This window comes from Cibotium barometz, chromosome 17, assembly GCF_041138505.1.
Source record: "Cibotium barometz isolate CiBa-2024 chromosome 17, ASM4113850v1, whole genome shotgun sequence".
Lineage (NCBI taxonomy): Eukaryota > Viridiplantae > Streptophyta > Polypodiopsida > Cyatheales > Cibotiaceae > Cibotium > Cibotium barometz.
The window spans coordinates 122,791-137,942 of NC_141062.1; the positions used below are offsets into that span (position 1 = coordinate 122,791).

The 15,152-nt window shown below is 42.4% G+C and overlaps 2 protein-coding genes across 2 annotated transcripts in view; one reads left to right on the forward strand and one right to left on the reverse strand.

The window, feature by feature from the left end:
* The window catches only part of LOC147629555 (uncharacterized), a 51,192-nt gene that overhangs the window by 16,918 nt on the left and 19,122 nt on the right, over positions 1 to 15,152 (reverse strand). The window lies entirely within an intron of this gene.
* On the forward strand, positions 11,568 to 14,967 carry LOC147629556 (uncharacterized). The gene is made up of 3 exons (XM_086811043.1): positions 11,568 to 11,849; positions 12,699 to 12,884; positions 14,104 to 14,967. The coding sequence occupies exons 1-3, from the start codon at positions 11,568 to 11,570 to the stop codon at positions 14,257 to 14,259; spliced, it is 624 nt and encodes a 207-aa protein (XP_086667169.1). The 3' UTR covers positions 14,260 to 14,967.

The window sequence follows — 15,152 nt, forward strand, 5'->3', positions numbered from 1 at the left end:
AAATGGACGCATATTGCTATGGATTTCATTACCAGCTTGCCTTCTACCAAGAGGGGATGGGATAGCATCTATGTGGTGGTTGACCGATTGACAAAAGCTGCCCATTTTGTACCAACAAAAGTGAGACACTCGGCATCTATGGTCAGGGTTGTTTCTGTACGGTGTACGACGGCTTATCGTACGGAATACTGTACGGTACGATACCGTATGTACACTTACGAAATTTTTTCAAGAAAAAAATATTTATTTTTTCAAATTTCTTTTTCAAAAAAAAATATTTTTTGGGAGGTAATGGTCTTTTTTTTTTCTTATCTATGGCTGTTTGAGCTTCCTCTATACTATGATGCTTTCCTCCTTTCTAAAATACTCCATATTTATAAGTATTTTTTTAAAACACCTTATTTTATCGTACGATAAGGAAAATTTTTTATATCGTACCATATTTTCTTGTACCGTATCGTATCGTACGAAGCATACGGTATTATACTTGACAACTATGTCTATGGTGGCACACCAATTCATGAAAATGTGTTCAAGTTGCATGGTATGCCGCAACAAATAGTGAGTGATCGAGATGTGAAGTTTATGGGCACATTTTGGCGTACATTGTTTGATAGCATGGGCACTAAGTTGACTCCTAGTACGGTCTATCACCCGGAAACCGATGGTCAAACCGAAAGGGTCAAAAAAGTGGCTTGAGACTTACTTGAGACATTATTGCTATAAAACGCAACATGCATAGGATGATTGGTTGCATTTGGCGGAGTTTGTCTACAATAGCACGTATCATAATAGTATTGGAATGTCGTCTTTTGAGGCATGTATGGCTATAAGGTGCATGTACAGATTGTAGCATTTAAGTAAGAGAATGCAAATCCACATGCAAGGGATGAAGTGTAAAGAATGCAAACTCTTTTGCAAACATGCAAAGAGAACATCAAGAAGTCTCAAGAGAAGATGAAGCATTATGAAGATGCATATCGAAGGCCATTGGAATTCAAAGAAGGAGACTTTGTGTTCTTGAGGATACCTAAGACTCAATATGGATCTCTCAAAGATAGTACCAACACAAAGCTTGCACACCGTTATTATAGACCATATAAAGTATGAGGAGAATTGGTGAAGTGGCTTATCAATTGTTACTTCCATCTACTACAAGAATACATGATGTCTTTTACGTATCACATTTGAAGGTATATGTTGGCCCTGAAATGCAAGTATTGGATGAGCTTTCACCCATGAGTGAAGATGGCATGGTGGAGTACATACCCGAGAAGGTGTCGGGAGAAAGAGAGAAGGTGTTACGTAACCGCACTTTGCATGAATACCTTGTCAAGGGGAAAGGTTTACCTCAAGATGAAGCAACATGGCAGCCCGCCTCTATGTTGGAGGGGATGGAACACCTTTTTGATGCATCTGAGGTGCATTCTTGAGCCAAAACAGAAAAAACAGCTTGCTGTAATATACTGTTATGAGGCGTAAAAGAGGCTCACATGGATGCAATTGACATATACACTTCTTAGCCATGATTAGCAATGTGTTGGGGAGCATTTCATGAAGTTTTGGAGGTCTCAAAGGCTCAAATGATGCTCTTTTGGACAACTTTGGCAAAGAAGTGTGAAGTGATTCATATTGATGTTTATGCAAACCATCCATGCTATGGTTCTACTTTGAGCATGTTTCGAGGACGAAACATATTTGGGTGGGGATGGTTTGTAATGAAGCGGTGGATACGACTTGTACATATGAGGCCAAGAGCCAAGCATAAGTGTATTGGGCCAAAGGGCCAATTGTAATTGAGGGCCATAGGCTTATGGGCCAAAGGCCAAGTGGGGATGGACACTAATAAGTGTGTGAAAAGGGGGCCATTGTATATAGGCCAATGTGAATAGCTAATCACAATTAACTCATACTAATCAAATTTACAAGCCAATCAACTTTCATTGCAATCTTGCCCTTCTCCCTACTCATGGATGGTGCTCCTACCATGTTGTTACTCTATGCTTTGAGTGGCCATAGCTAGTTCTTTACATTTTGGCTTGCACGATCTTCTCCGAGTTTATGAAGAAGTGAATAGCCATAGAATCCACATTCTTCCGGACCCCGAAAGCTCACACAACTTTGTTAATTACAAACTTGTGCAGAAATTGGGTCTGGAAACGATGCCTAGCGATCATACCTACGAGGCACGCCTACATGCGGATCGGCAAGTGTGGGATTGAAAGGTGGAGAAGCTATTGATCCGGATCATAGTCACCAGAAACATTTGGGGTTTTTGGGATTTCGGAGCAAAACGTTTCGGCCTTCGGCTAAGAAACGCCAAGGTTTCGGTTTTTTTTCTATATCTCAAAGTGAATACGTGGTCATACAGGATAAGCCAGGGTGAGGAAGATGAGTTGGCCAAACAACTCGCAGATTATTTGAGGATCGGTTGGATCCGTCGAAGTAAATCACCTTGGGATGTACTTGTGTTACTTAGGCGAAAGAAGGACAACACCTGGTAAATGTGTGTAGATTACAAGAGACTGAACAAAGTGACAATTAAGAACCGTTATGCTCTCCCTAGATCAGATGACCTAATTGATCGTTTAGTGGAAGCGAAGTATTTCACAAAGATAGATTTACGTACTGGCTACCACCAGATACGTATTCATGAAAGGCATGTTGAAAGAACCGCTTTTCGGACTAGGTATGGCCATTATGAATTTCTCATACTACCCTTTGGGTTGACCAATGCTCCAGCCACTTTCCAGCAAATGATGAACGATCTTTTTCGTGAATACTTGGAGAAGTTCGTGGTGATATTCCTGGACGATATTTTAGGATACAGTCGTGCTCTTGAGGATCATGTTAGTTACCTCGTGATTGTCTTGACTATTTTAAGATAGAATCGACTATATGCTAAATTTAGTAAATGTGAGTTTTTTATGACAGAAATCATTTATTTGAGACATAAGATCACACGAGACGGGTTGAGCATTAACCATGGCCGACTCTAGAAGGTTTTGGCTTAGCCGATACTGCAGACAGTGAGACAACTTCGTTCTTTTCTAGGTTTTGTTGTTTTTCTTCAGAAATCTATGCAAGAGTACTCTCAACTCACACTACCGATGACTGACTTGTTGAAAGATCGTGGACGTAAGTCGAATCAGCCTATCCCTTGGAATAACGATTTGGATATGGCCTTCAAACTTTTGAAAGATAAAGTCAAGGAAGCCCCTACCTTAGCACTACTCGATCCTAGTCGGCCTTATGTTCTTAAGACTGGCGCGAGCGACTATGCGATCGGGACTACTCTATTCCAAGATGTTAGACCTGTTGCTTTTGAGAGTCGAAAGCTGGACGACACTCAATCTCGTTGGTGGCTAACTCTTGAGAAGGAACTTTATGCTATCATTTATGCTCTCAAGGTTTGGAGGCATTATTTATATGGCTCCATGTTTGTGGTATTGACTAATCATCAATCAATCAAGTATGTGTGTGATGCGGATGATTTGAGAGGACGAAAAGCTAGATGGGCAGAGTTAATGCAAGATTTTTGATTTTGAGATATGCTATCGAAAGGGGTCCATGAATAGTGTAGCAAATGTGCTTAGTCGAATCAGAGAGGTGAATACTTTGTCGTTCATCGAGATTTCCACTGACTTGTTTCAGTGGAAATATGCTTAGTCGGATCAGAGAGGTGAATACTTTGTCGTTCATCAAGATTTCCACTGACTTGTTTCAGTCATTGAGAGGGCTTTGCAGGACTGATAGTTATTTTGGTCCATATTGACAAAGGGTCTGTCACCAGCCTGGACATTTCCCAGTATGAAAGGGATCTAGTGGACTCCAAGATGTCTAAATATTTGGAAAGTACAAGCTTTGGGAATGGGGGATTATCCTAGAATACAAAGGACCACACTCCTAAAATTTAGGAGATTTGCTATTTTTGGCCAACTCCGATGGAAATTCTGTTCGTGTCATTACATCTGGAATTGAGCAGATACCAAGAGTTAGCAAAATGCCTATGACTGAATGTCTACTAGTTGGGATATTTTTAGAGGTAAAGATTATGGGAGAACCCATCTCTTAGATTGGGACATGTGGCAAGAAAGTGGATCAAAGTGAGACAAGTGGCCTCACACTTATCAGAAAGTGGATCAAAGTGAGACAAGTGGCCTCACACTTGTCACTCCAGCTATTGTGTGGCTCTCCACTTGTCATCATAGCCTTCTCTTTCCATTTTCACTCATGGGAGCCCTAAATCTATAAATTGGAGCCCTCTTTCTTCATTAATGGAGGCTCTCTTGCTGCACACTATTCTCTACCACCGTTACAGGCTGTCCTAAGGATGGCTACTCTCTTTCTCTCTCTCTTGAAGGCTACCCATTTGTTGTACCAGCACCGTACCTCCTATACCCTTCATTGTACTTGTTGTACCGGCATTTGTACTTGTTGTAGCCATTGTATCGGTTGTACCAGCCACTGTACTTATTATACGAGCCACTGTACCTGCTGTACCGGCTGAATGGAGCGTTGTACTTGCTGTACCAGCTCTATTGCATGAAGACCCGTGGTTTTTGGGAAAGAATCAGTACCCACACGGAGGTATATGGATTATATTATTGGCTCGGCATTTCTACAGCCTATGAAGCCGATCCCGTCAAGTGAGAATAGACTCCGTTGGACACCCACATGCGTAATAGCACAACTTAAATATCACAATTTGAATGGACAACTTAATAACAACTGAAAACTGAAATGAAATGAAATGTTGATCAATGGACACTAGCACTGGGGCCGGAACGGGCCGACCCCCCCTTAATATATGATATATTATTGGGAGTATTTAAAAAATACAATGCTCCATGGGTTCAATGAACCAGATGATGTCCATGTACAACTGGGATGAATACAATTACCAAACAAGAGACTCGAAGTAGACGTTTGAAGGAGAGCGATCCACTTGAGAAGTTTAGTCTCTACGGTCCTGTGCCTTCACTGGAATCCGCAGAGTGCCCCACTGGTGTTCCAGGACCACGCACAAACAGGCGCTCCCGTACTAACGCCTGGCTCTCCCGATCTCAGCACCCATGGACCGTGGTTCTCCAAAAGCTTGGACTACCCGGCACCGAACGGGTGTTAGCAGCAGAGAGTATCCCTTATGAGATTTACATCAAAGTCCTTTGCTTAAATCTCAATCCACTTACCTGTAGCTCGCTAGTGGAAGACAAATACCAGAGGCACCTAAGTGCAGCTGTTGGAGAAGGACACCAGGGCGCAGCAGCCTGTTGGCAAGAGAGAAGAGTGCGCAGCCGCGTGGATGGGTGGCAAGACGACGTTGCCATAAATAATCTCAAACGGGGTCTTTCCCATGGAGGCATGGATCGTATTGTTGTAGGCAAACTCAACAAGTGGAAGATACTTCTCCCATGCAGTCTTTTGATCTGCCACATAACACTTCAACACGGTTGAATTTGCAGCTTCACTTTGGCCATCCGTTTGGGGATGATAAGCTGATGAAAACTCATGTTTAGTGCCCATGTTATCAAATAAAGCCCTCCAGAAGAGGCTCGTAGTTATGGAATCTCTATCCCCAACAATGGATTTAGGCATACCATGATGTTTGAAAATATTAGCAAGAAAAAGCATTACCATATGATCAACTTTAATGGTTTTCTTGACGGGCAAGAAATGAGCTTGCTTGCTAAACCTGTCCACAATGGTCCAAATAGCATCATTCCCATGCTGGGATCTAGGCAAGTCCATAATAAAATCCATAGTAATACTTTCCCAAGGTTGTGAGGGAATAGGCAATGGCTGAAGCAAACCTGGAGGTTTTTGCTTGTCAAATTTCACCTTTTGGCAAGTAATACATGCACGTACATATGCCTCAATGTCTTTACACATGCTTGGCCAAAAGAAATATCTCTCAATCATGCGTGTAGTGGGCATGATACCTCTATGACCAGCATAAGGTGGAGCGTGACATTCCTCCATAACCTTTGGACGCAAATCCTTTACCACACATAGGCAGTTATCCTTCATAAGATAACCCTCGTTGATAACATAAGAGGCATGTGAGTGACCAGCCATCAAATCAGTCCATATATGGCAAAAATCAGCATCCAAATGATACAAATCTCGCATAGCAGATAAGTCCCCATGAGAGGCCACTGAAATTGCAGCCACATAAGGCCTCCTGGATAATGCATCTGCCACCACATTTTTCTTTCCCGGAGTATGCACAATCTGAAAATGAAACATGGAAAGAAAGTTTGCCATTCTCATCTGCTTCTCCGAAAGTTTCGTTTGAGATAGAAAGTATCTCAAGCTTTGATGATATGTCTTGACTACAAATTCAGCCTAAGAAGATAATGTTTTCATATCTTTAAGGCATGAATTACAGCCAAGAGCTCTTTCTCATAGATATCCATGTGAAGCTCAGCATCATGCAAACGACGGCTCTCATATGCAACTGCATGCCCTTCTTGATTTAGGACAGCCCCTATACAGTCGCCACAAGCATCCCATTCCACTACAAATGACTTCTGCAAGTCGGGAACAATTAATACGGGTCCGCATATGATAGCATGCTTGAGCTGCAAAAAGGCATCCTGTTCTTTTGGGGTCCATTTGAAAGTGGTTTTCTTCTTTGTGAGATCATGAAGAGGGGTGGCTATCATAGCAAAATGCCTTATGAAACGTCTATAATCTATACCAACTACAAATTCCAAGGAAAATTATTATCATTGGAATTAAAGTATAATTAATACCTAATAAGTGCACACCTATCTTATCTAGGCTGAGTTCCTAGATTTCTATGTCCTAAATAGAGAAGAGTTTATACAAAAAAGGCTTGATTGTGCATATGTGAGCCCTGAGATTTGAGCCTAGAGATGTGAACCTATATATGTGAGCCCATATATATAAACCTAGACATGTGAACCTACTACAGACATGAGCCTAAAGATGTGAACCCACATGACAGACATAAGACCATACATGTGAACCTATAGACATGGCATGTAGACGTGAACCTTGACATGTGAGCCAAGAAAAAAAAACAAAATCCTCCAAAAAATCATTTTTTTTAAATGTTTGAAACCAATCCCATATTCGATCCATAGGCACCAGGGACACTTGATATGAACGCAATCTGGACTAATTATGAACATAATCCCAAAAAACTACGTACTTGATGTACGTTTTGCAATTCTGGCCAATTCCGAATGGTTTCTATCTTTGCAGGATCCTTGGATACAATGTGATCCAAATAATGTATTTCTGAAAGAAAGAACTCACTTTTCTTAGCATTAATGAAAAGTTTATGCTTCCGCAACTCTTCGAACACTGTGACCAAATGAGTTCTATGTTCCTGCTCATTCTTGGAGAAAACTAAGATGTCATCAAAGAATACACCTGTGAATTTGCGATGTGGTCGGAATATCCTATCCATCATATGATTAAATGTGGCAGGAGCATCGGTGAGACCAAAAGACATCACCAAAAATTCATATAATCCAAAAGCTATCCTGAATGCAGTTTTATGGAGATCTTGTGGCACCACTCGTATTTGGTGATAACCACTCTTCAAATCAAGACGGCTAAAACAAGCCGAGTCATCAAGCTTATCCAAAATGTCATCAATACGTGGGATTGGGAATCTATTCTTGATGGTAAGCTTATTTAAAGCTCTATAGTCCACACACATGCGGAATGACCCGTCTTTCTTTTGAACAAGAAGCACGGGAGAGCAATAAGGTGAGGAACTTGGCTAAACCAAACCTTTCTCTAAAAGCTCATTTACCTGCTTCATGATCTCTTCTTGTTGTGCGGCACTCACACGGTATGTGGGTTTGTTAGGTGGAGAATTGCCTGGCACAAGATCTATGCGATGATTCTCGGGCCTTTGGGAGGTAATTCACCTGGCAATGCATCAGCGAAACAATCGTTGAATGCATGAAGAAAATTCAGCCTATTGTAAGTCATAGCATCCACATTTTGATGACTTGGTGCAATGCTATCACGAACAAAAATCAAGTACGTAGAAAGACTCTTTTTCATTGCTTTATTAATCTCGATGTGAGATACAAGTGGGATGGAATCCCCTTCCTTGCCGGCATCAATGAAATGCATGCGGCCTCTATGTTTGTCTTGTACCCTTTGCGGGGCTCAAGCCTATGATGCCATGGCTGCCCAGCAATACATCACATCCATTAAGTGGTGCAACTAAGAAATGCTCATTATCAAGGTAACCCTGGATATGTGTGCGCAACTTCCCTATTAGTGGGGTAACATGCACCTCTTTACCAACAAAGGCATCTTCTGCTTCAATCTGAGGTCCCATGTTCTCAACCTCAATACCCAAGGCAGCTGCCATTTGAATAGAGATGAAGTTATCGGTTACACAATCATCAAACATGAATAAGGCGGGCTGATCCTTGATTTGACCCCATGCTTTGCATACCATCCGCTCTTTTGCATCATGTTTTGTGTTTCCCTGCACATCGGGAATTGCATGCACATTAGCCTTGGTTTGCTTGTCCTAATGCTTTGGTTTGCGGTCAGGGCATTGTCTAAACATGTGCTCTTTGCTGCCTCAAGAAAAACATTTCTCTTCCATGGCATATTGCTTCCTTTGCTCGGGGGTCAAGCCAAATTTGTTCTTCTTTGGGCCATGATCTTTAGATGAAGTATTTTCAGCTTTTCCTCCCTTCTGGATCTCCCGGAAGCTCTTTTTAGGTGGCTGTCCACCTTTTTGCAGATTTGGGACAGCCTTATCTTTGCCCTTTGAACCGCCTTGATCTTGCTTAATTTTGAGCACCAATTGCTCCGTAGCAAGAGCAGAGGCTATAAGCTGTTGCAAAGTGTGTTTCGGGGTGCAATTCAATGCCCGAATGATAAGCTGGTTGCAATCTGGAGCGAAACTTTCTCTTTCTTTCATCCTCAGTGATTTGCATAAAAGGAGTTACCTCAAGCAACACTTTCCAAAACTTATTGACATACTGTTGCATGTTGCACACTTTCATTATCTCTTTGCTCAAGTCTATCCCACTTTTGGGTGAGAGTTTGCTCGGCATTAGGTGGCAAGAACTGAGCATAAAATCTGTCCTTAAACTCTTTCCAGGTGCAAATGGGGTCTTTGGTGATCTTTTCAGTGATCCACCAATGAGCAACAGTCCCCTTCAAGAACATGCTAGCATGGCGTACTTTAGACTTCTCAGTGAAGTCCTCATCGCTAAAAGCAATGTCAAACTGTGCCACAAATGCTAACACTTTGGAAGCATCATGCTCTCCATGAAAAACATCAAACGTAACGGACTTGTCACCTGCTTTAAATTCCTTGAGCTTTCTGGCATGAGGCTCATGGTCCTCTCTTTTTCTTTTCCCCTTATCCAACGGGGTAGCCCTATCTGCATGGGCTCCATGGGCCATCATGGAAGTTTCATGAAGCACGGTGGCATGTGCTCCACGAACCTGAGAATCAGATGCATGTGACCTTCCTGTATAAGGCAATGTCTCTCCATGAGACAACTCAGTAGGCAAGGCTCTTCTAGTGGCAGACCTGTCACCCCCTCCATGGGATACATGTCTTGAATGCATGTGACCATCATGCCCTCCATGAGCACTAGCATACATATACCTGTCAGTCTTTGTGCCTTGTGGAGAAGATGCATGACGAGAGGTGACTGTCACCTCTTCCCTTTGCATAAAAGACCTCAATCCAAGGTTGCTGTCGTACGTACGTACGGTACAGCCGTACGGCACGGTACGTTACCGTACTGTACGGATCCGTGCGCAATCATTTTAAAAAAAATAAAAATATGTGGCGTGTGTGGCGAGGCGCGTGTGTGGCGATCAGGCGCTTGTAGATAAGCGACCAAATTTTGGGCATTTTGTGTGTACTTGCAAAATCGAGTGTCCTGTGTGTACCTGCAAAACTTTGCAGAGCAAATTTCCTCGCTCTCTCTCCCGCCCAGACTTCATCATGCTGCGCAAGACTAACCCGAACTGGGTAATCCACACCAATGTCCTGAGGGTTGTTAACACCCCTTCTCAGCAAGGGTCAGGTACTCGGCTATGGGCATGCAAGTATTGCAGGGAGCAGTACATTAGCACCATAACTTGCGTCATCAAGCACATGACAGGTATTGGGTGCACCAATCAATGTGGTCCATGTGATAAAATACCACAAGCTTTGAGGGACCAATTGATTGCGGAGAATTGTCCTGCAATGGGTGGTGCAAGCAGTGTTAAGAGGTTGTGAAAGTACGCGAGATGCTCTCCATGATGCTTTTATTGGAGATGTTACAGGTTCAGGTACACTAGATGAGGGTGAAAGTCTTTTGGCTTCAGCCCAACAATCCACCACAGGCAGGAAGAGGGCACGTATTGCCGATGATGAGGACCTCCTGCCACAAGATGCGAGAGGTACTGGGGAGGCATCAAAGCAATCCACTCTGCGTTCTTGTATCTCATCACAAGCTTGGGTAAAGGAGCAGCAAAGGGTGGCAGAAATGGAGATTTGTCGTACTCTTATTGAGTGTAATATATCCTTCAATGTGTTAAGGACAGACCAATGGAAAAGAATGGTGAAAGCAATTGCGCAGGTAGGGCCTACTGAGACGTGGACAGGTCTTGAGTATACGAAGATGCGTACATCCATGTTGGATGAGCAGAAGGCCTTGATAGACAAGGCGCTCACTCCTGTGAAAGCAGGTTGGCAGGAGTTTGGATGCACTATTATTTCAGATAGGTGGGTAGACATTCGCAAGAGACACAGAATCAATATCCTTGTGTCATCTTGCTTGGGCACCTATTTCTTGTGTGCCATGGATGTAGGGAGAGCAGGAGACAGGATCACAGGGGAGCTCATTTATAGCCACATTCGACAGGCTATCCTTGAGGTTGGGGAGGACAATGTTGTGCAGGTGGTGACCGACAACGCCTCTAACTGCAAGGCAATGGGTTAATAGTGTGGACTCCATGTGTTGCCCATTGTCTTGATTTACTTATGGAAGACATTGGGAAGCTTGTTTGGGTGCAGCCCATTGTTGCAGATGCTGTAAAGATCACCACCTTCTTCCGCAAGAAGCATCAGGCTCCTTCAAGATAAGAGATTTACTATCATCAACAGTTGTGGATCCAAGGTGGCGATAGATGCATCATTCAGAGGATGAGCGTACAAAATACTTGCAGAGGCGGATCTTGGATAATGATTTTTGGCAGCAAGTTCATAGCCTTTCAGTTGCACTTAAGCCCGTGTATTTCCTTCTCCGACTTATAGACATGGAGGGCTCAACTTTGGGGCTGGTCTTTCATTTGTTTATGCAAATGAAAGACCATGTTGCTCAATGCTCCGTGATGACTGCTCAACGGTAAGCAATAGTTCTAATTTCTTCCTCTTTCTTTGATTTTTATGACTTCTCGATTCTCGATTCTCATGACATGTCAGGACCGACATGTGTACACTTAGCACTATAACCTAAGACATGTATTTTCAATCTCTCATTTTCAGCCGAGGTGAGATCTTGGACATTGTAGACAAACGGAGGACATTCATGAGCCGTCCCATCCATGCGATGGCTGCCATGCTCCATCCTCTCTACAGGTCGCCAGAGCTATGGAATAATACTGCTTTGAGCATGAAGCAGTCAGAGTATGTTGGAAGGATGTTCTCAGAGGAGGAGCAACTTCAGATCAATAGAGAGTTCACCACCTACATGAGTGGTATTAGTGCTTCATTTGCGAGACCTGTGTCATTGAGGAAGGAAGCCATGAAATTCCCTTTGACATGGTGGCACTCTTATGGAAGGGTTGGTCTTCCAAACCTTTCACGCTTTGCTCTTCGTGTTCTATCTCAGGTAACTTGTAATTAATCTCTACTGGAAGATTCTTGGCAGAGGTGATGTGAGGCTTGTGTTTTCAGATGGCTCACAGCTTATGCTCCATGATGTCAGGCATGTGCCTGAGATCAAGAAGAATCTGCTTTCTACTGGACAGCTTGATGATGCTGATTATGTTACCACATTTGGTAGTGGAAAGTGGAAGATTAGTAAGGGCTCACTGGTTGTTGCCAGAGGCTCTAAGGTGGACACTCTTTACTTTATGCATGCAGGTGTTTGTCACCATGCTAATGTAAATGCAACCGAGCTGCCGGAAATTTCTATGTGGCATAGCCGGTTGGGACACATGAGTGTCAAGGGAATGGAGCAATTGTCTCGTTTGGGTTACTTGCCTTCTCTAAAGTTTTCAAGTTTTCAGTTTTGTGAGCATTGTATATATGGCAGGCAACTCCAGTGCCCCCACAAGAAAGCTCTTGGACAGAAAGATGCTCAGTTAGAGCTTGTGCATACAGATGTATGTGAGATGCCTCAGCTTTCTTTGGGAGGGGCAAAATACTTTGTGTCTTTCTTTTCCTTCATTTAAGGGCACTTTGCCTTTAAGTGGGAGGTTGTTGGGGTAAAGGCGTTATGTCCACCCTTATAGTGTGTACAAGCCCATAAGTTATAGTACAATGTACACTTAGTACTTTTAATGTACTAAGTGCACCATGTGTACTAGTGCAATATACATGTGTGATAGGGGAGTCACACACTCATGCCTCATGAGTTGACTTATCCCCACAACTCTCTCTCTCTCTCTCTCCCTTGTTCTTCTCTGTGTATGTCTCCCACATTAACCAAACCCTAATTGTCCCACACACTGAGCAGCGCACATCAGTATCTACATCAAGACCGCAGAAGGTTACGCCCTCTGCGGAAGGAGATTCAAATGTGGTGAACGTGGGAGAGGTGGCTGCACAGGGGGGCAATCTAGTAAAGAAGGTTGCCCAGCTCGAGCGCGCAGCCACCTATGCTCGAGTTCGTACAAACGAACATAGCGGAGATGTCTTACAAGTAAGCTTACATATCTCTCTCTCTCTCACTCTTCTCTTATTAGCATTTTTTTTTTCATTTGACGCCTGTCGAGATGTCGTGGCATTTTAGGCCACCCCCGCTGTTAAGGCTAGGGATAGAGTTCTTACTCTCCTACCTCTTGTATGATTGTCGTTTTGAATGGAATAAATTTTCATTTTGAAGAAAAAAAATAGGTTACTGTTGAATGCAATGAATGGAAGACAACAAGTTAAGAATGCAATGGAGTGTACTTGTAAATGGATAGAGTGAAAGTACAAGTGAGGGGTCATATAGACCCAAGTACACCCTAGTGTCCTACGTAGATGTCCAATGTGTAAATGGCCTAATTGGGTCCTAAAGCCATACCAAGGCTAAAGTGGCAACAAACCCTCCTGTTTTACAAAAGCAAATGCAGTAGATGAATTTGTAATTTCAGACATAAATTTATGGCATGAGATATTGGGACCTCTCAACTATGGTAGTCTCGTGAATATGCATTTTAAGGATATGGTAGTGGACCTTCCACAGATGCTTAAACTTACCAAACATGTCTGTGAGGGCTGCTTGTTGGAAAACGTACATCGGTTCTCATTTCCAAAAAATGGGACCGTTAGCGCATCCAGAAACTTGCACTTAGTACATGGTGATGTACGCAGACCAATGCAGACAACATCACTTGGGGGGTACTCATACTTTGTCGTCTTTGTGGATGACTTTACCAAGCACACTTGGCTTTAACCCTTCAAATCTAAGTCCGATGTCTTTTCTTGTTTCAACCCTGTCCTTGCCATGGCTGAAAATGAGAGTGGAAACAAGCTCTTGTCCCTCTGCAATGATAAGGGAGTAAGTACACGTCCCTTGAACTTTCTGATTTTTTAGCAGCATAAGAAATTATACATCAGCACATAGTGTCATATGGAGTTGCAGAGTGGAAGAATTGGACATTGATGGAAATGGCCAGATGCATGCTTAAAGGAGAAGTCTTTACCCAACAAGTTTTGGTTGGATGCAATTATGTGTGCCAACTATGTGCTCAATAGAGCACCCACAGAGCATAATTGCATTGAGATTTGGCTTGTTGGTTTTAGAAGTTTATAAAGTCTTGTGAAGTTTATGCATTGATGCATCATGATGATGTAATACATTTGCTTTAAATTGTATTTATCTTGCATTTTTTAAACATTTTATCTCTTGCCACTTGTTATTGTTATTTGTATAGGTGGTGGGCTATGTTGCACTCGGCATGTCGTTGATCGATGGTTCAGAAACTGCAACGACAATTATATCCTTGCATGCAGAGATGTTTCCAGATTTGTTCTCACTACAAAAAAAAGACGCACTTGCATACTTACTCAGTCAGAGTGAGTCCAACTAATAATTAATAATGTAGAGATTTGTCTATATCTGAGAGATGATCTTTTTAATATAGATTTCTTGTGAACCTGTGTAGGAGGGGTTTAGGAAGACGTTGAGAAACTAATTGGAAATAATGACAAATTGATTGGTAAATTGAGTTTCTGGTTTGATTTTCATAAATAATTCTCTCTTAAGATTTTTGGAATGAAGAACCCTCTCTTATGTGGAGATTGTATTGTGCAGATGAAGTTCAACAATGCAAGGCTGAGATTAAAAATTGCAAACAAGAATGCAAGGCTGAGATTAAAAATTGCAAACAAGAATGCAAGGCTGAGATTAAAAAATACAAACAAGAGATCACAAGGGTTAATATGACAATTGTGCTTGCTTGTTTAGGACTTGCCACTCTAATTATACTTCGGTCCCATGTTTCATTTGGAGTTCACATGAAATAGACAGAGATTTTACTTATACTGCATGCTTTTTTGCTCTTGCATGGGGTAAAAGTTCCTGACCTGGAAATGTTAATCAATGGATGGGCTTGGAGCTAGAGGGGTCTTTGGTACTAGAAATATTGTAAATAGACTTGTTTTATGAGTTGCTGAGTTTTTGTAGGATAGCACACTGAAAGGTGATTTGAAGGGCTAATCTGATAAGGCAATACATGTTTGTCGTCACACTGAAATTGTTGATCCTTTGGAAAATCTTGAGAAATAATAAATATGTTGCGTTCTAGTAAAGCTGTAAATGAATATTTATAAAGCTTAATATGTGGACTAGTGCAATGAGTGCATATCTAGCTGAACTTGGCCTGGGTGGTGGCCAATGTTTGGTTGCTGAATGGCTGGTGGCAGGACGGACAAGGTTGGTGGTTGGCCAATGGTTGAGCAGGCGGTGGCGGGCCTTGGTTGG

Excerpts from the sequence above, each read along its gene's own strand:
- LOC147629556 (XM_086811043.1), top strand. The coding sequence starts at position 11,568 with ATGGCTGCCATGCTCCATCCTCTCTACAGGTCGCCAGAGCTATGGAAT. Across the intron at positions 11,850-12,698 it reads CTCTTCGTGTTCTATCTCAG|CGCACATCAGTATCTACATC; the intron begins GTAACTTGTAAT and ends CACACTGAGCAG. Across the intron at positions 12,885-14,103 it reads ATAGCGGAGATGTCTTACAA|GTGGTGGGCTATGTTGCACT; the intron begins GTAAGCTTACAT and ends TTATTTGTATAG.